General features: G+C 46.1%; 2 protein-coding genes across 2 annotated transcripts in view; one reads left to right on the top strand and one right to left on the bottom strand.

Annotated features, from left to right (window-relative positions):
• The window catches only part of PLG (plasminogen), a 47,700-nt gene extending 28,040 nt beyond the window's left edge, over nucleotides 1–19,660 (top strand). Inside the window, exons 11-19 of the mRNA XM_070796489.1 lie at nucleotides 2,325–2,497; nucleotides 4,585–4,733; nucleotides 5,573–5,666; nucleotides 9,807–9,924; nucleotides 11,999–12,070; nucleotides 12,621–12,761; nucleotides 15,231–15,337; nucleotides 18,071–18,216; nucleotides 19,242–19,660. Of these exons, the coding sequence (XP_070652590.1) occupies nucleotides 2,325–2,497; nucleotides 4,585–4,733; nucleotides 5,573–5,666; nucleotides 9,807–9,924; nucleotides 11,999–12,070; nucleotides 12,621–12,761; nucleotides 15,231–15,337; nucleotides 18,071–18,216; nucleotides 19,242–19,403 (1,162 nt within the window). The 3' untranslated portion in view covers nucleotides 19,404–19,660. The remainder of the gene's footprint in view (nucleotides 1–2,324; nucleotides 2,498–4,584; nucleotides 4,734–5,572; nucleotides 5,667–9,806; nucleotides 9,925–11,998; nucleotides 12,071–12,620; nucleotides 12,762–15,230; nucleotides 15,338–18,070; nucleotides 18,217–19,241) is intronic.
• A 585-nt stretch (nucleotides 19,661–20,245) lies between these two features.
• SLC22A3 (solute carrier family 22 member 3) overlaps nucleotides 20,246–22,444 on the bottom strand; it is a 98,762-nt gene continuing 96,563 nt past the window's right edge. The window contains exon 11 of the mRNA XM_019966959.2: nucleotides 20,246–21,821. Within this exon, the coding sequence (XP_019822518.2) occupies nucleotides 21,761–21,821 (61 nt within the window). The 3' untranslated portion in view covers nucleotides 20,246–21,760. The remainder of the gene's footprint in view (nucleotides 21,822–22,444) is intronic.

Raw genomic sequence — 22,444 nt, 5'->3', positions numbered from 1 at the left:
GGGATGGAACCTGTGTCTCCTGCATGGCAGGCACCTTCTTATACCACGGAGCCACCAGGGAAGCCCCTATAACCACAATGAGATACTACCAAATACCCAATGGCAATGACTGTTACTAAAAAGACAAACAGTAAGAAGTGGTTCTGAGGATGGAGCAGGGACAGCTGTCATACCTGATGTGTTTCTGTGTGTGTGTGCCGAGTCACGTCCCACTCTTTGGGACCCCATGGACTGTAGCCTGTCCAGTTCCTCCGTTCATGGAATTTCCCAGGCAAGAATGCTGGAGTGGGTTGCCTTTCCTTCTTCAGGGGATCTTCCCAACCCAGGGATCAAATCCATGTTTCTTACATCTACAAAAAGATCTACCAGAAAGTTCTTATCAGCTTTATTCCTAAAATAACCCCAAACTGGAAGCCACTTCAGTGGTCACCAATAAGAACATGAATAACCAGTAAGATACTCATACCATGGAATACTATTCAGAAATAAAAAGGAACAAGCTACCGATACCCTCAAATTGCATGGGTAAAAGCTCAAAAATACTGAAAGAAGGGTATATCCTTGCATGAGTTCATTCATATGAAGTTCTGGAGTAGAACTCAATAGTATTTGCCTCCAGGGGAAGGGCAGCCAAGACTGAGCAGTGACCCAAGGGAGGTTTCTGGGGGTGATGGACGAATTCTCTGTCACAGCAGGAGTGTGGGTTATGTAGGTGTGTGTGTTCATCAAAACTTGTCCATCAAAGTACCTTTACAGAAAAAAGAGAGCAGGAGCCTGTTTCCTGTGATAAGCCTTTCTAACATATCCAGTTGCTTGGAAACCTGCTGATGGGCTTCCTCAAATTGTGGACCCGGGTCTGAGATGGTCACTTGTCTACAGTCCCCACAGATACACTGTTGGATTCCCATAGAACATTGGATGTTCCAAGTGATCTCATGAGTCACAGAGTGCGGGTCTGAGTTCCAAAGGGGAGTCTAAGGCTGAGACTTCTGAGAAGCTGGGGCAGAGTCCTTGGGAGGCCCCAGGGGTCCAAGCTGCCCAGTGAGCCCCAGGTCCCTCCTCTGCTATGTCCTTAGCCAGTTGCTTCTGACTCAGCTCCCGCAGAAGCCCTGGTCTACCCAGACGTCCCCCTTCCTCCCTTTGGCCCCACTCTCCTTTAGTCACATCCCTCTTCCCTCCATCCCTGAGCGGCTGCAGGTAGACGAGCCTGGGGCTTCTTCCTGCGTGCCCCAGAATGCATCCAGCTAGAAACCTCATCCAGCTAGTTTTCCAGGAGGCTGCCACAAGCCTTCCGAACCCCCAACCCACTTGATCTGCCTATGCTATTTACAGTAATATTACTGCCGTGAGTTTTTGTTTCATTGTAAAATACAGTAGGGCTTTCCAGGTGGCTCTAGTGGGAAGGAATCTGCCTGCCATTGCAAGAGACTGGAGTTTGATCCCTGGGTCAGGAAGATCCCTGGAGTAGGAAATGGCACCCCACTCCAGTATTTTTGCCTAGAAAATTCCATGGACAGAGGAGCCTGGTGGGCTACAGTCCACAGGGCTCCAAAAAGTGGGACTACAACTGAACACACACACACACACACACACAATACACTATGAGTAAACAGACTAAGAGGGTTGACCTGGGAATATCATCGTCTTGTATGTCTTTTCTGCCTTGGATAAATATGTTTTAGTTCCAACTTCCATAGCCCTACTCACACAGAAGAGAAAGCCAGAGGTATAGATATATTTGTTTGTACACAAAAAATGTAAAATATGTGCTTCAAAATCTATATTGGTTATCCCTGGGGAATTTATTTAACACTTCCAGGGAAAGGAAAACATTCTGATACTTTCTCTTATACATGTATATATATATATGATCTGTTTTTATGTGCAGCATGTATTACTTTTGATTATTTTTAAATAAAAATTATAACCTACTTTAAAAAACTCACCCAGTTCTTTAGAAATTGAGGACCATCTGTGCCTGTGGCATTATAATAATAATTGGCACCTTTGGTAACTTGGGCTTCCCTTGTGGCTCAGCTGGTAAAGAACCTGCCTGCAATGCAGGAGACCTGGGTTTGATCCTTGGGTTGGAAAGATCCCTTGGAGAAGGGAAAGGCTACCCCCTCCAGTATTCTGGCCTGGAGAATTCCATGGACTGTGTAGTCCGTGGGGTCACAAACAGTTGGACACGACTGAGCGACTTTCACTTTGGTACCTTAATGGAAATATTCCAGCCACTTCGTTGTAACAAAATTCAGAGGGTGCTGGGGTGCCCCTGAAGATTCACTCACCTCTCATGACCTCTATTGCTGTGGAATTTACAGTGGCTTGACAATGAACTACTGCAGAAATCCAGATGCCGATAAGAGCCCCTGGTGTTATACCACCGATCCGAGAGTCAGATGGGAGTTCTGCAACCTGAAGAAATGTTCAGAAACTCCAGAGCAGGTGCCTGCGGCTCCCCAAGCCCCAGGCGTAGAGAATCCTCCTGAAGCAGGTAAGAAGTCTGTGGCCAGACATCTGTGTACTCGGGTAGAGAGATGATAAGAGGTGGAGAGTCTTCCCGAGGCAGAGGCTTCATTGCTGCGGGGGGACTGGAGTGCTGGCTGAGTTTGTGATGGGGAAGGCTGCTTCAGGGTATCGTTTGGGGAAGCCAGAGCTGCTCTTGCTGGCCTGATGGGGGTGGGTGTGTCTTTAGGAGTTGAAAACTAATGGAATGAACTTGTGGACCCAGCGGGGGAAGGAGAGGGTAGGACGAATTGAGCAAGTAGCATTGACATATATACACTATTATGTGTGAAATAGATAACTAGTGGGAAGATGCTTACAATATAATATATGCATATAACACAGGGAGCCCACCCTGGTGTTCTGTGATGACCTCGAGAGATGGGACGGGAGGGGGGTTGTTGTTTGTTCTTTCAGTTGCTCAGTCATGTCCAACTCTTCATGACCCCATGGACTGTAGCAGCCCAGGCTCCTATGTCCATGGGATTCTCCAGGCAAGAATACTGGAGTGGGTTGCCATTTCCTTCTCCAAGGGAGGGGGGAGGAAGGCTTAAAAGGGAGGAGATATATATATATATAAAATCATGATTGATTCACATTGTTACATGGCAGAAATCAACACAACATTGAAAAGTAATTATCCTTCAATTAAAAAAAAAAAAAAAGAAAAGTAATTGGCTGTGAGGGATGGATACAGTTTTGAGCCTGGATGGATTGAGAGGTTGATGATAGTGGCCGAGGTGGGACATTCTAGAAAAGCGAATCTCTGCCTTTTGCATGGAGGGGTAGAAAGGACTGATTTGGTTTTGGATGTACAGAGTTAGGAGGGCTAGGAAGACTGTCAATGATCATCTCCAACAAAGGCTTGGAGAGAAGTGGACATGCAGCTCCAAGCGTCTGCAGCCCTGAGGATAAACATGTCATCCAAGGTGGGAGGCAAAGGATAACCAGGCTCTTCTCCACCTCCCCGGCCCTTTGCCCACGTGTCACCCCGTGTGCTGAGCCTCTGGTCCTGTGGCTGTCAGGTGGCAGGAGTGCTCGGTCCTCCGACAGGGTAAGGTCACAGAGGGGACCGACTCTTCCCTTGCCCTGGCATGAAAGCTCAGTGGTCTCTGGCTTGTCTGACCACTTTTGGGTAATCCAAGATCAGACAGAAACAATTAAAGTGAGGACTTGGTTTCAAGTTGAGACCCCCTCTCCTTCCGGAGGGGGACTTGGCTCCTCTGAGATGCTGGAGAACCTTACTAGCTGCTCCCTACTGTCCCCCTGTACACCTGCTGTACATATAGGACCAGCTCATCTCTGCCCCACTTTCCTGGTGAGACTTTGGGTGCCATGGCCCAGCTGGGGATCCCTCCTGATGAGACTCAGGTGGGATGGACCTGAGTCATCCCACATCACATGGACTCAGGTGGCCCTCCCACGTGATACCCCACATGTGGTCGTGGGTAACTCACACAGTCTGTTCCTGGCACACACTGGAGGTGGCCAAGCACTGCCCTGCTCCTTGGGCATGGGGCTAGCTGGCCCAGCTTTTGCTGTCTGGATTTTCCAAGTGCTCATCAGAGCACTGTGTGCTGGGACCCCATATGTAACACTTAACAAGGGCTCAAGCCTCATCCCCAAGGCACGAGGTGAGGGAGGAATTTGGGGAAGGGACCTCTAGCCACCTCTTTCTTACCTCTTTCATCCCAGAAGGTGGCAGAGCTCTGGCCAAAATAATATACTTTTATGAAATCCTTTTCCATCTGCTCTCTTCATTGAGAGTGAGTTATTCAAGGATCATCTCACATTTCGTAGAGGCATCTGTTACCTCTCAGTTTGTTATAAAACTGAGTATCTAAGTGTCCCGGCCAAAGTTCCCGTTCCAACACCCGGACTTGTGAGTCCTTCTGAGACAAGAGCATCTCTGGCGACTTGTTAAAAAAGTCGTCAGGGCGCACTGAAACCTCCAGGGCTCCTGTGTTCCAAAGGACGTGACTACAGCCTGTCCTGAGAGACGCCGAGCGCTGCCACATTTGATCCTTGTCGCCGGGTCAGTGTGGGACAGGTGACACCGTTCCCTCTTCCCTCCAGACTGCATGATCGGGACGGGCAAAAGCTACCGCGGCAAGAAGGCCACCACGGTGGCCGGTGTCCCCTGCCAGGAGTGGGCGGCCCAGGAGCCCCACCAACACAGCATCTTCACTCCAGAGACAAACCCACAGTCAGGGCTGGAGAGAAACGTAAGCCACTTTGACTTGGACTTTGTGTTGCCTTTTTTTGACTAGCCTTCGCAAACCGAATTGAACCTCTGCTCCAGAGAGGCTGCCTGACTGAGCGTTGGTGTGGGGTGGGGAGGGGACACCAGAGGGTTCAGGGGACCGAACCTGTGCTCCAACAGCCTCAGCCTGGGGGGTACAGTTAGCACGGCCGGCCAATCCGCTAGCTTCTTATCTCTCTCATTTGCGACACTTCCTGCCTGCTTTCGTGTTTCCGGTGTTTGTCCTCTAGGTCCCCGTGATCAAAGATGACCTTCATGACACTGTAGTTGGATGTTCCTAGAAAAAAAAATTGGATGGGCCATCAGGACTCTGCTAGGATTTCCCCTACACTCACACAGTCCCTGAAGGGTTTCCTTTGTGGGGCGGTCTTGCCATGGCTGACCCACGGAGGGTGCCCGGGCTAGGGGAATAAACAGTTTGGAAGCAACAGTGAACAAGTCATCGGGCAGAAGACTGACCTGAATGACGGCCTGTCCCACGACCATAGTCCTCTCTTGCTGGGTGGCAGACACAGGCTGCAGGGCAGGCCCCTTTATATAATCTTCACCCCAAGAGCCCTCAGGGTCTACACCCCTTCTCCAAGCTCCTTTTGAATAAGGAGACGTGACCGATGGCCTTCTATGAGTCAGAGGCTTCGTAAGCACCCTGAAAAGTGACTCTGCCCACTTCTCTGCCAAAGAAACACGACCTTTCATGTTCTAAGGACAGAAGTGTAATCGATGTCTGTGCCTCCTGTCACCTTCTCTGCCGTGCCCTGCCCCAGCATGCGCCCTCTCCCAGACACGTTCCTCTTTTTCCAGTACTGCCGTAATCCTGACGGTGATGTCAACGGGCCCTGGTGCTACACCATGAACCCAAGGAAGCTTTTTGACTACTGTGACGTCCCTCAGTGTGGTAAGCTGCTGTCTCCTTTGGAAGGAAATGGCTTTTATATAAATGTGGTGTCACCTGGTGTCTGATCTGCAAGACACAAGTGTGGGTCGAGCACTTCTGGGCAGGAGAGGGTCCCCTCTCCCCCAGAGCCCTCTTTTCATCCTGGGTCTCTTGAATCAGTCCTACTCGTGGCCCCCATTTTTAGGCACTCCCTTCCTCCAATACTTTAAATAAAATACATACAAAATCCTCCCCAAGAGCAAGTTCAGAGGTGATCTCTTTAGCCTCCAGAGGGTTCCACTGACCTCTCCAATGTCTGGGGCAGGATGCCTGAAAAACAAATTCAGAGTCACCCAGACGGGAAGCTCTCCTTCAGCAGCTGAGAAGTAAGAAAGAAAACAGAGACAGCAGGAAATAAACATATAGCATCTATTGTAAACCATATACTGTCATCCTAAGAATTTAATGAACATGGCTCCTTACTAAGGCCTGACATTCCTTATCCTAAGATGACTATTAGCCATGCATTCGCCAGACAACGTAGAGAAAGCTTGCTTGAATTCTTTCCTTGTTTCTCAGACTTTTCTGGGGAGTGAGAAGCTTGGATCACAGAAAGGGGAGTTGACCTTTGTTCTGAAAAGTCTGGGCTAACAAGTCCAGGGATAGGTTTGGAGAACACCGCAAAGGGCTTTGATTCGGACCCTGTTTTACTCTCCGCTGACCTTCCGTCTTTGCAGAGGGATTCTGTCCTGATTCTTGATAATCAGCCTGGACTTCTTTGCACAGTTTGATGGCTTGTGTTTGTGCCTGCCACATGGCGGGACAGGCTGGAGGGGATAAGGTGCGGCTGCAAGGTCACTGAAGTCCACATCCAGAGGTGGTTTGGGAGGCAGCTTGGGCAAGGGGTTGAGAGCACGGAGCCACCGTCAGGCTTTGCTTCGGGGCCGCTCATGCCTAGAGCAGGGCGAGGAGGGCGAAGCCGGGATGAAGGAAAGATTCTCCTTGGCCACTGTCACCGTGCTGCCTGGGCTGAGGGGAGCATGTAGCCGACTGCTTCTCCACTGTGTGTTTTCTCAGTTCTCCAGACGCTGCCTCGGTGGACCCCCTACCTCATGGCCCCCAGTGGGGTTTGTGCCTCCCTTTCTGCTCCTCCCTCCTACCCTTCAGCTTTCTGGAACCCCCACTGCCTCTTGGGGTGCGGGCTCGCTGACTTGGACAGGGTGCCTATCTGGCACAGTTGCCTTTAAGTTGTTGTCTTTCATGCCATTCCTGCCCTGGCTCTATAGCTGTGCCAGGGAGTCATGGACTTCTGATGCCCACAGAAAGGGACCTACAGTAATATCCCAGGGGCAGCCCTTGGCCACCAGCAGACGCTACAGGCTTCTTGAGTGTCAGGAGGCTTGGGGATCCTTCTGCAGGAAATGGGTGTCAGCAAACAGACCACGTGCTCTGATCACATGGCCACATCATGATGCAGTTGGGGACCGCACACTGAGACAGTCCTTTCTCCATCCTTTCCTCTTTTATCCATCTCTAAGAACCTGGTTCTTTTCCATCCTTGACTTGGGTGAGGGTACCAGAATTGTTCAGTTCAGTTCAGTCACTCAGTCGTGTCTGACTCCTTGCGACCCCATGGACTGCAGCATACCAGGCTTCCCTGTCCATCACCTACTCCCGGAGCTTACTCAAACATGCCAGTTGAGTCAGTGATGCCATCCAACCATCTCATCCTCTGTCATCCCCATCTCATCCTGCCTTCTATCTTTCCCAGCATGAGTGTCTTTTCTAATGAGTCAGTTTTTCACATCAGGTGACTGAAGTACTGGAGCTTCAGCTTCAGCATCAGTCCTTCCAATGAATATTCAGGGTTGATTTCCTTTAGGATTGACTGGTTTGATCTCCTTGCAGTCTGCTTTGATCTCAAGAGTCTCCTCCAACACTGTAGTTCAAAAGCATCAATTGTAAAAGAGGCCATTTCTTTCTTTCTTTTTTATATTTATTTGTTTGTCTGTACCAGGTCTTAGTGGCAGGCATGTAGGACCTAGTTCCCTGACCAGGGATCGAATCTGGGCTCCTGCATTGGGAGTGTGAAGTCTTAGACACTGGACCACCCGGGAAATTCCGGGAGGCCATTTCTAGAAGTCTGCACATGGAGGTTTATCTTACACCCTCCCGGAGCATCTTTGGGGCCTCTGTTGAACCCTCCAATGTAACATCTTTCTACACACCCACCCATCAGAATGTAAAGATTACAAACCTCAGCTATTAATATTTCCTTTTTCCTGGTGCTTAGAGCAATGCCTGGCACTACATATATATATATTTGAACACATTTGCTCAATCAGTAAATAAATGAATGAAATCTCAAATGACAGCTCCTCCAGTATGACAGGTCAGTGCTTAAAAGGGTGGCTGTCCCAGGTTAAGGGGACTTTTTGTGTGTACTTGTATTTTTTTTTTTTTTTTTTTTGCTAATTTTATTCGATTTTTCAGAATGTGAAGTCTCTTTGAGCTATGACTTTTTAAAAAGGTTATTTTCATTTTTTTTCCTCTTTTTAAAAAAGGATTTTTATTGCTCATTCCCTGGGAAATTTCCGAACTTTTAAAATTTCCAAACTTTACATTGTAACTCACATGGAAAACATCTTTAAAAAAGTACCATTGATTTAACTTTTTAGGCTACACATAAACTTCTTTAAGCAACTCACTTGAAAAATTTGTGTAAATATTCTGTTATTAAAACAAATGGCACCATGCAAACTGCACAGAATAACATAGTAAAACAATTTGAAATCAGAACTACATTCTATTCAGCCCAGTATTCTGCTTCTCAATTTTACCAAGGGCTTGTGTGGGTTTTCTCTTTAATATCAACCTCAAAAATTGAAAGATGCCCATTTAAAATATAGTTTTATTTATTTATATTCATTTATTTTAAATTGCAAATTTTTGTTCGTTGGGTTAACAACTCATTTCAATTCTACCAACACAAACAGTACAAATAATAAGTATTGTAATTAAAAATAAGTAGAACTTAAGTTTTATTTTGAATAGTGAGACCAGGGTTACCATAATATCTGTGGTTGTTCTTTCCTTAGTCCATTTCTGTAAGTCTACTCTGTGTAAGGCACAGTAGGAGAAATTAAGGTCAGTATTAGAAAGTAGGATTTGATTATATTGCATCCTTCTTCAAAAAAAAAAAACAAAAAACAAACTTCTCTATATAGATTCTCAGAATAGGCCAAGAAAATTGGAAAGCTATTAGGAAAATTCAGGTTTCAGCTTCACTAGAGGATAAAAATCTCTTGGTTGATTCAGACTAAAACTTTTCTCCTTATAATATTTATTATTAACTATGACTTATGCTTCTATTTTTGAAGATCCTAAAGGGCTCCAGACAATGGAGAAGCATTTATGAATACCTATGTACCCCCTGAACTGTTTTAGACGTTAGTGAGTGATACCAACCAGAGATGGAGCACTCACCCCAATCTCCAGGAACCCTGCAGGCCAGGTGGAGACAGAAAGCCGGTGGGAGATGAATAGAGAGGCAAGTGAATGGAAGTCATCCCTGAGGCGCTGGGTTAGTCTTGGGAGGCTTCCTGGAAGAGCTGTCCTGAAACTAGCCGAGAGAAAGCATTAGTTTAGGATAGTTATCCTTGCTAAACATATGCACACACCCCACACATACATGCACACACAGAGATTCATAATTAAAAAATACTCTTATTGCCTTCCAATGGGGATGACAATTATGGTTTTCAGCAAACTTTACATGGCTCAGATGATGGTGGTGGTTATGATGGGAGTAACGATACAGTCTCTAGATAGATCACCTCAAGTCAGAATAACAACTTGTGTCAGTGAAGCTCTTCTCCACAAAACTCTCATTCTAATGCCTAACTCTTCCCAATTAATCACTTCCTTAAGAAAACAGTAGAATAGAAAAGCACTTATATTTTCTAGAAAGGAGACGGTTCTGTGTTGTCCACTACCATTTCTTGCAACTTAGAAAAAAATATTCCAAGAGACGTTTATGAGTCTACTATTTAGTTTGAGTTTGGGGATGTGAAAAGTTCAGTGCGTCGACGAGTCACAACTTCATCATGAGTTGCTCTCTTTCACGTCTTCAAATGCAAATCTTCCCACGTTGTGCCACAGAGTCCTCATTCGACTGTGGAAAGCCCAAAGTGGAGCCGAAGAAATGTTCTGGAAGGATTGTAGGTGGGTGTGTGTCCAAGCCACACTCTTGGCCCTGGCAAGTCAGCCTTCGAAGAAGGTAACACCATTTCCAGAAATGATTTATTCCATCCTTCTGGGTACGCTCTGCAAAACCTTGGGGTTGACATATATACATATGTACATATATACATATACATGTACATATACACTACTGTGTATAAAACAGATAATTAATGTGAACTACTGTACAGCTCAGGGAACCCTACTCCATGCTCTGCGGTGACCTCAAGGACAAGGAAATCCAAACAGGAGGGCCTATCTGTATATGTATTGATAGATCTGTATATGTATGTACATACGTATATGTATAATTGATTCACTTTGCTGCATAGCAGAAACTAACACAACACTGCAAAGAAACTATACTCCAATGAAAATTAAACAAACAGAAAACCTTTCTGCATTCAACTAAATCCACATACCCCCAGTATCAGAACCTGCCTCTAAGTTCAACAAAGGAGTAAGGAAAACTATAAAAAAATTTTTTTTCTGTGTTTGTAAATTGAAGTATAATTGCTGTACAATATTATATAGGTTTCAGTTTTGCAATAGGGTGATTCACCATTTTTAAAGGTTATACTCCATTTATCGTTATAAAATATAATGTAATAAAATATTGGCTATGGCCCCTATGTTGTACAATATGTCCTTGTGGCTTATTTTATAACTAATAGTTTCTACCTCTTAATCCCCTACCCCTGTATGGCCCCTCCCCTCTCCCTTATCCCCTCTCCCCACTGGTAACCAAAAGTTCCTTCTCTGTATCTGTGATTCTGCTTCTTTTTTTAAATGTTCTTTTCTATGTTATTTAATTTGAAAATAATTTGAAATTAGAATCTTTTTTTTTTTTTTTTGATCTGGGTAGCTGTCATCAGAATTGTTAAATGTAGCAATTTATACTAAGCTCCAATCCTGCTGGAAAAGTATGAAAGATGCTTTGAGGGTTTATATAGATACCCACTGTGGCTTTGTAAAATGAAGAGAAAGGGATATTTTTAGAAATGAGACACCTCGTGGGGGAGGGTAAAGATAAAATTATCTATAATATTAAAACACAGATGCAGAGTCTTTTCCCCTTCCTTCAACAGTTTTGTGAACTACTGAATTTAACCAAAATGCTCACCCATATAAAAAACACCCCTTCTTCAGTGGAGGGTAGCCATAACTGAAGCGTGATCATCCCCGTCCTCCAGGACCCAGACGGTTCTGGTGATCTTTGACTGGTGTTCGCCTTTGATCAGTCCCTTTTCCTGGGTGTCCCATTCAAAGCCCACACAGAAAACAGGCTGATCCGCCTGTTGATGCTTCCTCGGCACAAGGCTGCACCAGTGCGCATGCACCCAATCGCGGCGCTCTGTGGTCCTTCTTCCGTTCGCTGGTGAGATGCTGTTCTGGTCCGTATCTTTCTGTGGCTGCCTTGGCTGTTCTTTTCTTTGCCTTATCACGTAGTAACTGCTTGCGATACCTGATCCTGCGATACTGCTTTCACGTATTTTCTAGTCTCTCTTTCCCAAGCTGCGCTGGGGTCTGTTTCCTGATTGATAATTGCCTTGCTGGCTCCCATTCACTTGCATCTGTGTCTCTTCCATTATGATGGTCTTCAGAGCGGCTCATGTGAGTTTTATGAGCTATATCGCACCCCAGCAGTTCTACAACGTGAATGATTTAGGGGATGTTTCCCCCGCCCCAAAGCGAACTTTCTCAAATAGCATGAGCAGATGGCCCCGAATCACGGGCCACTCAGGATCCCATTTGGCACCCTGAAGAATGACTGGTCAGGCCTTACACAGATCTCCTCCAAAAGAAACAGAGGAGACCTCAGTGGGCTGGAGTCCAGGGCCAAAGGGCCTCCTGTTGGTGCCATGCCACTTTGCTCCCCTGTGGCCAGGCCTGGCCTGAGCCCCAGCCCCACCCCACCCCACCCCCCGAGTGGTGGGGTGACCTCCAGAGGACCCACTTACTGCAGGAAGCTCAAAACTCCTACTGTCCTTGCTGCCACCTCGTCCTTTGGGAACATTAATGACCTCGAAGCAGAGTAAGCACCACTTTCGGACTTTCTGTAGAATTAAATCATCAGATTTAACTAAAATCCTGGCACATTTTCCTTCCAGCTCGAGGCACTTCTGTGGAGGAACTCTGATATCCCCAAAGTGGGTGCTGACTGCTGCCCATTGCCTGGACAAGTATGTGTTAGGGGATCCCAGACACGAAGACTTCCTTGTCTTCAAGACTCCTTGCCTCCTTTTCTTTATCTTCTCCCTCCCCTCTCTCCTCCCTTGTCTCCTTCCCTTTCCTCCTTCCTTCCAGGGCAGTGACACTGGGGACGGGGGTGGGGGGCGGGAGGTGGATGTGAAGGGCAGAATGGCCAGGGCCGCTGGATGGGAGAGGAGGGGGTGTTTCAGGAGAGAAACGAAGAGGCAGACCTGGTCCGGCAGTTTGCAGCAGGATCGACAGCAAGACAGAGCCTTTCGCCATGAGGGGCGTTGGTCTCCCCAGGCTCCGGACCTGGTGTCTGCCCTGTGCCAACCTCAGTGTTGGTTTCATTCGTCCTCTGTTGTCTGAGAATCTTCCTTAACTGTCAGGTTCAGGAAGACCGAGAACTTGTTTCTTGCCATTCAGAGGCCTCCGATTGTAGGTAGCTGAGCGGGGAGGAGACGTGGTGTTTATGGCTCCAAAGGGCACCCAACGCAGGGCTGGCCCCTATTTTGCTGCTAATGCGGATGTCTTCTCTAGCATTTTAGCGCTGTCATTCTACAAGGTCATCCTGGGTGCACACAACGAGAAAGTCCGGGAACAGAGTGTCCAGGAAATACCAGTGTCCAGGCTGTTCCGGGAGCCCTCTCAGGCGGACATTGCCTTACTCAAGCTGAGCAGGTACTGGTTTGCCCACGACGTTCACCTTGTAAGCCCTGAGAACTTTTGCTCGTGGCTGGATTTACAAGCCGTAACAGAGTTGTGTGGGGCTGGCACCAGCTAGGACCCCAAAGGCATCAGGCTTTGGGAAGAGCATTGACCTTCAAGTGAGGAAACCTGGGCTCAGCCCTGCTCGCCTGCTACAGGCGCTGGGTGAGGATGGAGGTGGGCGGAGGGGAGAATACAGGGGAGGGTGGCAGCTAGGGGGTGTTCTTCCCACGTGGTCATGACAGAGGCATCGGGACTCAGTTTCCTCACGTGGAAAAAGAGTGTGTTGAAGCATGAGGTACAGGTTATCCCTACAATTCTCTCACTTACTAAGTTCCCCTGGGGCTTCCCTGTTGGCTCAGACGGTAAAGTGTCTGCCTGCAATGCGGGAGACCTGGGTTCAGTCCCTGGGTTGGGAAGACCCCCTGGAGAAGGAAATGGCAACCCATCTTAGTACCCTTGCCTGGAAAATCCCATGGACGGAGGAGCCTGGTGGGCTATAGTCCATGGGTTGCAGAGTCGAACACGACTGAACGCCTTCACTTTCAATAAGTTCCCCAGTCAGCTAGTATACATTCATAATCAGAGAATTATTCAGTTATTCCAGGTTGACATTCTCTTTTCAACGTAATAATATGCTCGGGGGAATCAATCGCAATTATGTATGTCAAAGCACTTTAAAAAAGAAAGGCAGCGTGCACACACACTCACAATTCACAAAAGCACATTCGTCTTCCTATCTCTGGTTTTATGTTTCCTGTTGGATGGGTGTTTTATTAAGTCTGACAAAATGATCCATTTTTTTTTTCTGTCACTTAAAAGTTAGCGGTATTTGAAAACAGGTCTCAAGAGAGTGAGCTAAATAAAGAGACAGCTATTTCGAAAACAGTCACAAGATGGACAGCCAAAATGGCGGGCTGATGGGTCCCAGGTGACAGGGGGCGGTAGTGACCATGAGGAGGACGGCCAGGCCAGTGGACCCTTGAGGCCAGCAGTCAAGGGTCTGAGGGGGGCTCTCTGGGTCCGGGCAGAAACACGTCATGCATTTCCTGGGTCAGTCCACTGAGGAGTGACTCCCTCCTGGAAAGGGAAAACAGGGCCTTCTCAGCTTAGCCAGCTTCTTCTCCTTTCTTCACGGTCCCCTGGGCTGTCAGGAAGCTCTGCTCCTCAAACAGGTGATTTAGTAAACATGAGGTTCTGGACGTGTTCTCTGATAGACTGATACGTTTGCGCTTCTGGGAACCCACCCTCAGGCCGCCCCACACCCCAGGAGTCTCAGTCATCAGTGTTCCACGAGAGCAACCCATACGTGAGTGTGGGCTGCTCCTTGTGAGAGGCGGGGGCTCTTCTGGTGACTCCAAGAGGATGGTGGTGGTTCAGTCACTCAGTCGTGTCCGACTCTTTGAAACCCTGTGAACTGTAGCCCGCCAGGCTCCTCTCTCCATGGGTTTTCCCAGGCAAGAACACTGGAGTGGGTAGCCATTTCCCCTTCCAGGGGATCTTCCCCACCCAGGGATCGAACCTGCATCTCCTGCAGTGGCAACCGAATTCTTTACCGCTGAGCCACCTGGGAAGCCCTACAAATAGATAGAATCAAGTCTAAAAAAAATCAAAGTTCTGATGTTTGATTCTCTGGAATTCTAAGGCATGCAAAAGTTTATTTTTTTTTTAAACATACTACTTTGTTTATGCAAGGTGATTACTTCTAATCCTCTTTCATTTGGTGTCTTGCATTGTATCAGATTCTTATAGCCATGGTGTTGTGACATTTATGGGTGAGGAAACTGAGGACCCCAAAAATGGGACAGCTTGCTCCTGGTGACACAAGGCACTTGCTATTTTTAAAGCCCTGTATTTCAGCTGGATGGTTCACCTACTGATTGAACCCCTATTAACTTGATGTAAAAGCGTGCATGGTATGAAGTTCCCATAGTGCCAGAAGAGACAAGAAAAGTCATTGTCATCTCTGCTCCCACCTCTGGTTTCTTGTCCACAACTGGTACCTTTTAAATAAAACGTTCTATTTGTTTAACTTGTAAGATACTATAGGCAAATGTGAGGGTGAAAAGTTGTTTTCAGCTGTCAGTGAAGCAAGGAAATACCAGCTGGGAGGGCTCTGGGGCTGAGGCAGGTGGCATCCTACTGTGGGTAACCAACCAGTGACTTCCCTGGTGGCTCAGATGGTAAAGAATCCGCCTGCAATGCAGGATACCCGGGTTCGATCCCTGGGTCAGAAAGATCCCCTGGAGAAGGAAATGGCAACCCACGCCAGTATTCTTGCCTGGAGAATCCCAAGGACAGAGGAGCCTGGTGGGCTACAGTCCATGGGGTCGCAAAGAGTCGGACACGACTGAACAACTAACACTTTTATGTTTTCATCCAGTGAATGGTAGAAGCCTCCAGCCTAGCAGTCAAATGCAACTTTCGATGTTTTCCTTTCAGACCTGCCATCATCACGAAAGAGGTAATCCCAGCTTGTCTGCCACCCCCGAACTACATGGTTGCAGCCCGGACAGAATGTTACATCACTGGCTGGGGAGAAACCCAAGGTAAGATAAATCTCATGACTCACATGATGAACTGCTTCTGACCTGCAGCCTACATGAGAAAATGGGCGTGTGTACCAATTTCTACCAGTGAATGAGGTCCACTCCCTTCCTGACTGTCTGGGTACCTGCCCGGTCTCCATAATTGGCCATCCGTGGACATGGACGAGGGGAGGGGTAGTGCTTCCTTGAGACTCTCAGCCCATAAATCCAATGGTAATACTGTCTCCTCAGCTAAGTAGGGTTTAGACACAGCTGCAGATTAAGGGTGTTAGATTATTTATGTGAGCTTAACCACACGGAGCTCTTAAACATACTGTGCGTCAGCAACAAAATGATAGTTCAACCTGTCTCCCCAAATACCCGCACGGTCTGTGTCTGTGTGGAGAGGGTGGGAAGACTGACAGCTGGGGGCAGAAAGAAAGGTCCCAGTTCTAGGAAGGCATTTGGCCTTGGTGGACAGGGTGAGGACCAAGAGGGGATGTTCCTGCAAAATCCTGGATCAGCACTCGAACTATAATTTGGGGATCCCGGCTTCCCTTTGCAGTTTGTCCTGCATTATATTATAATACAAATTATTGTTATATCCTTCAGAATTGGGCCTAGGAACATTATAAGGATGTCTTAGATCTCTGCCTTACTTTTTGGAAGTGCTGGTGGAGGACATCAGAGCAGAAGTCAGGAGCCCTGGAACACAGTTCTGCCTCTGCCACTGGCTAGAGAGAAGGGACCAGTCACCTTACCTCTTGGTACCATTTGGCAACTAAACCTTCATCCATAAAATCCATGTTTTCAAATGATGTTCTGCATGTTCGCCTCAGTTTTCTCACCTGTATAAGGTCATTGTGCAGATAAAGATAACATATATGAAGAGCTCAGCGCTTTGCAGATGTATTTTAGCAGCTCCTGTGCTTCTTGTACAACCACAACCACCATCACCATCTCACATTATCACTGTCGTTATCGCCACCATCGCCATGGACACCACCTTCACCATCAGCATCACGGTCAACCCCCAACCCTCCCCATCATCCCCATGGTCACCGTCATCAGGAGACATCACCTAACCCATGAGCAGCTGAGCCCTCTAGGTCACCCTTAGTCTCCTAGCCTCAGCCTCTCAGACGTGACGTGCCATCTCTATTGTGGCCACAGGATGGCAGCACCTCTGCACACTACAACTTCTGGTCAATTAGAGAATTTGTCCCTCGCATCACGATGTCTGTCTTGCTCAGAAAGCAGATGTCAGAGCAGGACACTTTTAAATTAATTTTCAGCAAAAAATTTTTGATAAGGCTTCACCATCCACAAATCTACTCAATTCAAACAATACATCCGCTACTCAATGCTCCTGTGGTCAGGACCTTCCTCCCCTGCTGTAGCAGCAGTGGGACTCGGCCCTCTTTGTCAAACAGTGGTCCTCTTAGGAGCTCCTGTCAACTCCAGTGTGAGTTTTCTGAACAAGACAATTTTCCAAGTTTCTTAAAAGCCTTTGGAGAGGTAGTACCTTGTTTCTTGGCTGTTTCATGCTGGCAAAGAAAGCAAAGACTGTAAAACTCGTGAAAGCTGGGCTTGCAAAGTTAGAAAACTGGATTATTTGTGAAAATACTGAGACATACCTGGGTGTGTCCATCTGGAGAAATATCATTTCTTTTTGTGATTGTGCAAGGGTTCTATTTCCACTTGCCAAAGTAAAACAGTAGTTTTTCTTACACACAAAAAAGAAATACAGTGGGGAAGACAAGCACATGGAAGAGTCTTTACCCAATTGGAAAAGGAATGTAAATTTTACTTTTTAAACTATTTTGACGAGTACAATTCAGAGGCATTTAGTGTATTCACACTGTTGAACAACCATCACCACTATTTACAGAAATCTTCAGTTTAGTTCATTTCAGTTCAGTCGCTCAGTCGTGCCCGACTCTTTGTGACCCCATGAATCGCAGCACGCCAGGTCTCCCTGTCCATCACCAACTCCCAGAGTTTACTCAAACTCATGCCCATTGAGTCAGTGATACCGTCCAACCATCTCATCCTCTGTCGTCCCCTTCTCCTCCTGCCATCAATCTTTCCCAGCACCAGGGTCTTTTCAAATGAGTCAGTTCTTCGCATCAGGTGGCCAAAGGATTGGAGCTTCAGCTTCAGCATCAGTCCTTCCAATGGATATTCAGGACTGATTTCCTTTAGGATGGACTGGCTGGATCTCCTGGGAGTCCAAGGGACAGAAATCTGCTTCAGCCCAAAAGGACTCCCCACTCAAATATTAATTATAAAGATGAATTATAAAATACTCACTATAAAGATGATTCAAATCCTTACTATGTAATGTGTGAAAAAAAGGTGCACAATGATGTAAGGTAAAAGAAACATGAAAATCCTGGAAGAGAACATGTAAAATACATGCAGTGGTGCTAGCATTTCTCAATCTCTCATATATTAAAAATAAATTTCTCTATAGTTTGGAAAAAGAAGCAGAAGATAACCACACAAACCTCAAAAATCCCATGAAGAAGCCCAGATTAACTAGGTCGTGGGAACATGAAAGCTTATGTAATATTTATACTTTCAAGAGTCAAAAAAAAAAAAGAATTCCAGTAGTTTTGGGAACTGACTCCTTGTCTTATGCAACCTCATGGATAAACCGGAGACCTATCATTCCTGCTCTGCTGTTCTGGAAGTTCCTATGTGGACAGGGTTCGGATCCAGTAACCCTTTCTTTCATCTTTCTCAACGCAGGCACTTTTGGTGAGGGCCTCCTGAAGGAAGCGCACCTGCCTGTGATCGAGAACAAGGTGTGTAATCGCAACGAGTATCTCGACGGGAGGGTCAAGCCCACGGAGCTGTGTGCCGGCCATCTGATTGGAGGGACTGACAGCTGCCAGGTAAGAAAAGACGAGAGAGATCAGCGCTCATCTTGCGCCGGCCTCCCTCAGCCCCTTGGACGTTTCAGCCCCAAAGCAGCAAATTCGAGCAGGATTTGTGAGTCGGAGGCCACCATCTAAACCTGCCCAGAAACCTTTAACGCCTGTCTCTGATGATTGACTCAGATCATCACGGGTGATTTCTCAGCCCTCGAGTTCCAGGTGGTTGTAAGGGCACAGCCACATCACGGTCATGGCCCCCACCCCTCTGGGAGGATGCTGGCGGGCAGGACCTTTCCAGGAGGGAAGGGAGGTCGGTATAAGACAAAGGCCCCCTGCACCCTCTTTACAATTGTTCTTGGGGTTACCCTCCCTAAGAGAAACCCCCCAAAATTTGAAGGGATGAGTACACTTCTCATAAAGGATTTCCCGCCCCCAGGAAACACTAAATGGTATGGTTTTGTTGAATATACTTTGCTAAGTACTGAAGCACAGCAGATGTTCAAATAGTATGTTAGTAAGGAAAGTGAAAGTTGCTCAGTCCTGTCTGACTCTTTGCGACCCCGTGGACTATATAGTCCATGAATTCTCCAGGCCAGAACACTGGAGTGGGTAGCCTTTCCCTTCTCCAGGGGATCTTCCCAACCCAGGGATTGAACCCAGGTCTGCCGCATTGCAGGCAGATTCTTTACCAGCTGAGCCACAGGGGAAGCCCATTAGTAAGGAAAGTGAAGTGAAGTCGCTCAGTCGTGTCTGCCTCTTTTCGACCCTGTGGACTGTAGCCCACCAGGCTCCTCCATCCATGGGATTCTCCAGGCAAGAATACCGGAGTGGGTTGCCATTTCCTTCTCCAGGGGATCTTCCCGACCCAGGGATCGAACCCAGGTCTCCCGCATTGCACTTTACCCTCTGAGCCAGCCCCTGGTTAGTAAGGAAAGGAGCGTGCAAGTACTGGGGAAACGTATGTTTAGGTAATGGAAGGATGATATCCCATAACGAAAGGAGGGATGCTTAGTCCTCTCACCGCTTCCCCTCCCTCTGTACAGGGTGACAGCGGCGGGCCTCTGGTCTGCTTTGAGAAGGACAAATACATTCTGCAAGGAGTCACTTCTTGGGGTCTTGGCTGTGCACGCCCCAATAAGCCTGGTGTGTATGTTCGTGTTTCCCCCTATGTTCCTTGGATTGAAGAAACTATGAGAAGGAATTAATTAGATGGGAGACAGTGACGCACCAACGGTTCTAGAAGCTGGAACATGGTAGGGAATCTAGCATGCTCAGAAATAATTGACAGTAATCCAACCAAGTAAGACACTCTCCTTAGCTGCCGTCTTCTGCCAAACCTCAACATTTTTTTGTGATGCTGTGAATAACATGTTCCTGACTGTGGACTGCTGGATTCTGTAATACCAAGGCAATACAGCTATGACATTTGTTGAAAATAAACTCGGTACTTCTTTTGATTTAACTCTTTGATTTTCTTTCTTTTCATGTTCTTTGTCCATCCTACCAAATGTAAATAATAAAGCTCTTACAGACCTGAAAGGTTTTGTTCTTCCTCATAAAGAATAGAGTACCAAGAAGCCTGTAAGATCAATAGAGAAATCCTAGTAAGTCACCTGTATATTCACCCTGACAATGAAGGATGCCTTGACATATATCTTTAATGTTTTTATTTTTGGCACTGGGATGAATGTGTTCAAAGCTGCAACGTGGGGAATCATGAGAACAAATTCTACTCTTGGGAATAAAATCTGTTACTGACAGCTTGGCTCGAGCCTGGCACAGAAGACCCTGGGTAGAGAGTTGGAAACCAGGCAATGGAAATGCCATATAACACCAGACCAGAGAAGAGTCTGAATGTTATTCTGGGTCACACATGGGTCAGGGAATGGTGCAAAGAGCCCGGAAAGGAGCAGAGGACGCATATTGAAGGTGGACCACCTAACTTCCGTCAGTAATTGGCTGCCTGGATCCGTGGTGTACTCTGTCATGTGGGAAGCGTGTTTTACAGCGATGCATGTTCAGAAAGAAGAGAGCAGATGAAAACTGATTTCTCTTGACAATTTATGTATACTTTTTATTGTTATCAGAATTCAAATGTCAACTCGAAATACAATTCCAAGGTGATAATACAAGGAACAACAGTCATCTTGTAGCAAAGAGATGGAAAGGAAGCAAAAACACCAGTGTGTATGAACAAAGGGAGAATGTAGGTAGCGTTGTGTTCTTAGAGAATGGTGTTTATTTCATTGAAAAGCAGAACACTCACGTTCAATGCTGATGTGCTTTAAGGCTTAAAAACTTATTTTACAATCAGCACATACACCGTACATGTTGTCACATGTTCATATAGAAAATTTTCTTCCTCACTGGCAAAATTACCCTTTGGCTCCACTTTTACCGGCCCACCCAAAATAACTCATTAAACAATTTTTGCATGAGATACATACTGAATCTGAAAATATAACAAAAGTAACACATAAAGCAGAACATCATAAAGACAGCATTTTTTGTGTTTAAACTCCACATATTGAAAGTCTCAGAAACAAAAAAGAAAAATCAAATTGCTTTTTAGTACTTCTAAAGTCATCTTTAAGACTTCTGCTAATTCTTCTAAACATGGCTAGAACTGACCTTTCTTTTACACTAAAATGTAAGCTTCTCCCCAAGACAGGTTAAAATTGTCAAGTTTAATCTTGACAAAATCTGCCCATAGTTTTCATTCTTGACCGTGGGCACCATCATAGAACTGAACTTATATATAAGACAAGTATCCCTTTATGATTAAAATCGTAAGACCCATGAAATCACAATCCATGGGTTTCATCAGTAAAAAACTGAATAGGTGGCTCTCAGTGTCTACTAAAGGAGAATCAAGATTATCCTGACTCATCTCTCAGACCAAATCTGATTTTATAAACAATACAGCCGAATCCTCAGCTTGCACAGATTTGTTCTTCTGGAACGAGACCTGAACATGGCTGCAAACCCAGATGCTCCAGGAGCTTATGGAGTGCCAGGTGCTAAGAGAGAAAGGCTCAGAGTCGTATGACCCGAGGTCCTTGATTCAGCTTCTTTAACAGCCTTCCCAAATCTTCCTCCATCCTGGAATTTTCAGAACACTTAGTTCAGAGCCTCAGTTTCTGCATCAGATTTGCTGAGCCCATTTCTGTACACTTTTCCCAGATCCTTGGTTTGCATATCCTGCCTTCTTGATGGAGCCAGCATGAGAACAAAGTGGGGCTTCTCTTGTCTCGCTGTAACTCAGTGGGTCAGACACTTTGCCCCAACGTGAGAAAAAGACCTCAGGAGAACCTGTGCACGCAATGGGCTCTTGGCTCTCCCAGCCACATGTTACATGTTCCCAGAAACTTTGAAAGCACGACATGTCCTGATTCATCCAACATTATATAAAAATACTCTGGATAGTTTGTCTTTATAAAGTATTAAAAACACTTGAAGCTGCAGCACTGAAATGGATACACACGACATCTCTGCAAGGCACATCAGCTCCTTGGCGGGGACCAGCCTGAACAGCTCCTTCCTTGCATCTTTGGCAGGAGCCTCAAAGGTGAGAGCTTGAAACCTGGGGTTTCTTTTTCCTGCCACACTTACAGGAATGTGGACTAACAAAGGAGAAAAGAGAACTCAATGAAAGATTATACAACTAGTGATGAGGAAGTCTTTATTACTATTCAATATCATAGTTGGTTTTGATCTAATACACTCAAGCATAACTCTCATAAAAACCTGCCTTGAAAGGAACAATGAACTATTTCCAACCTCATTTTTTACCTGCTCTCAGACCCTAGGCAGGAGTTAATTAGCATATATAAATTCTTTATGACTTTCTACCCTGTAACAGATGGTTTGGAAATGAGCTGCTGATGTGAACAAAAGAAAGGAGAAGTTAAAAAATGATTAAGTGCTGTTTTAGAGGGGAAAATGATAACAAATTTCAGTAACTTGGGCTAAGTAGTTTTCTTTTTTTCCCCACAAGTAACTACAGAATGCAATCAATATGCTTAACTTATAGAACTGTAGATCAGACTTTGATTAGGTGCTTTTTCAAGGGTAGGGACTAGGCATAATTAACTTACCCAATTTTTATTATGAAACACAAACACAGAAAAAAATTAGAAACAAATTCATGTAAGTTGAATTTTTGTTGGCCTAATTCTTCCTGTTTATATATAGGTGAATATTAATTTTCCCTGCACACCATCCAGATGGCCTTCTCATCTCCAAA

The sequence above is a fragment of the Bos indicus genome, chromosome 9 (genome assembly GCF_029378745.1).
Source record: "Bos indicus isolate NIAB-ARS_2022 breed Sahiwal x Tharparkar chromosome 9, NIAB-ARS_B.indTharparkar_mat_pri_1.0, whole genome shotgun sequence".
Taxonomy (NCBI): domain Eukaryota; kingdom Metazoa; phylum Chordata; class Mammalia; order Artiodactyla; family Bovidae; genus Bos; species Bos indicus.
This window is presented reverse-complemented; position numbering and strand designations above follow the sequence as displayed.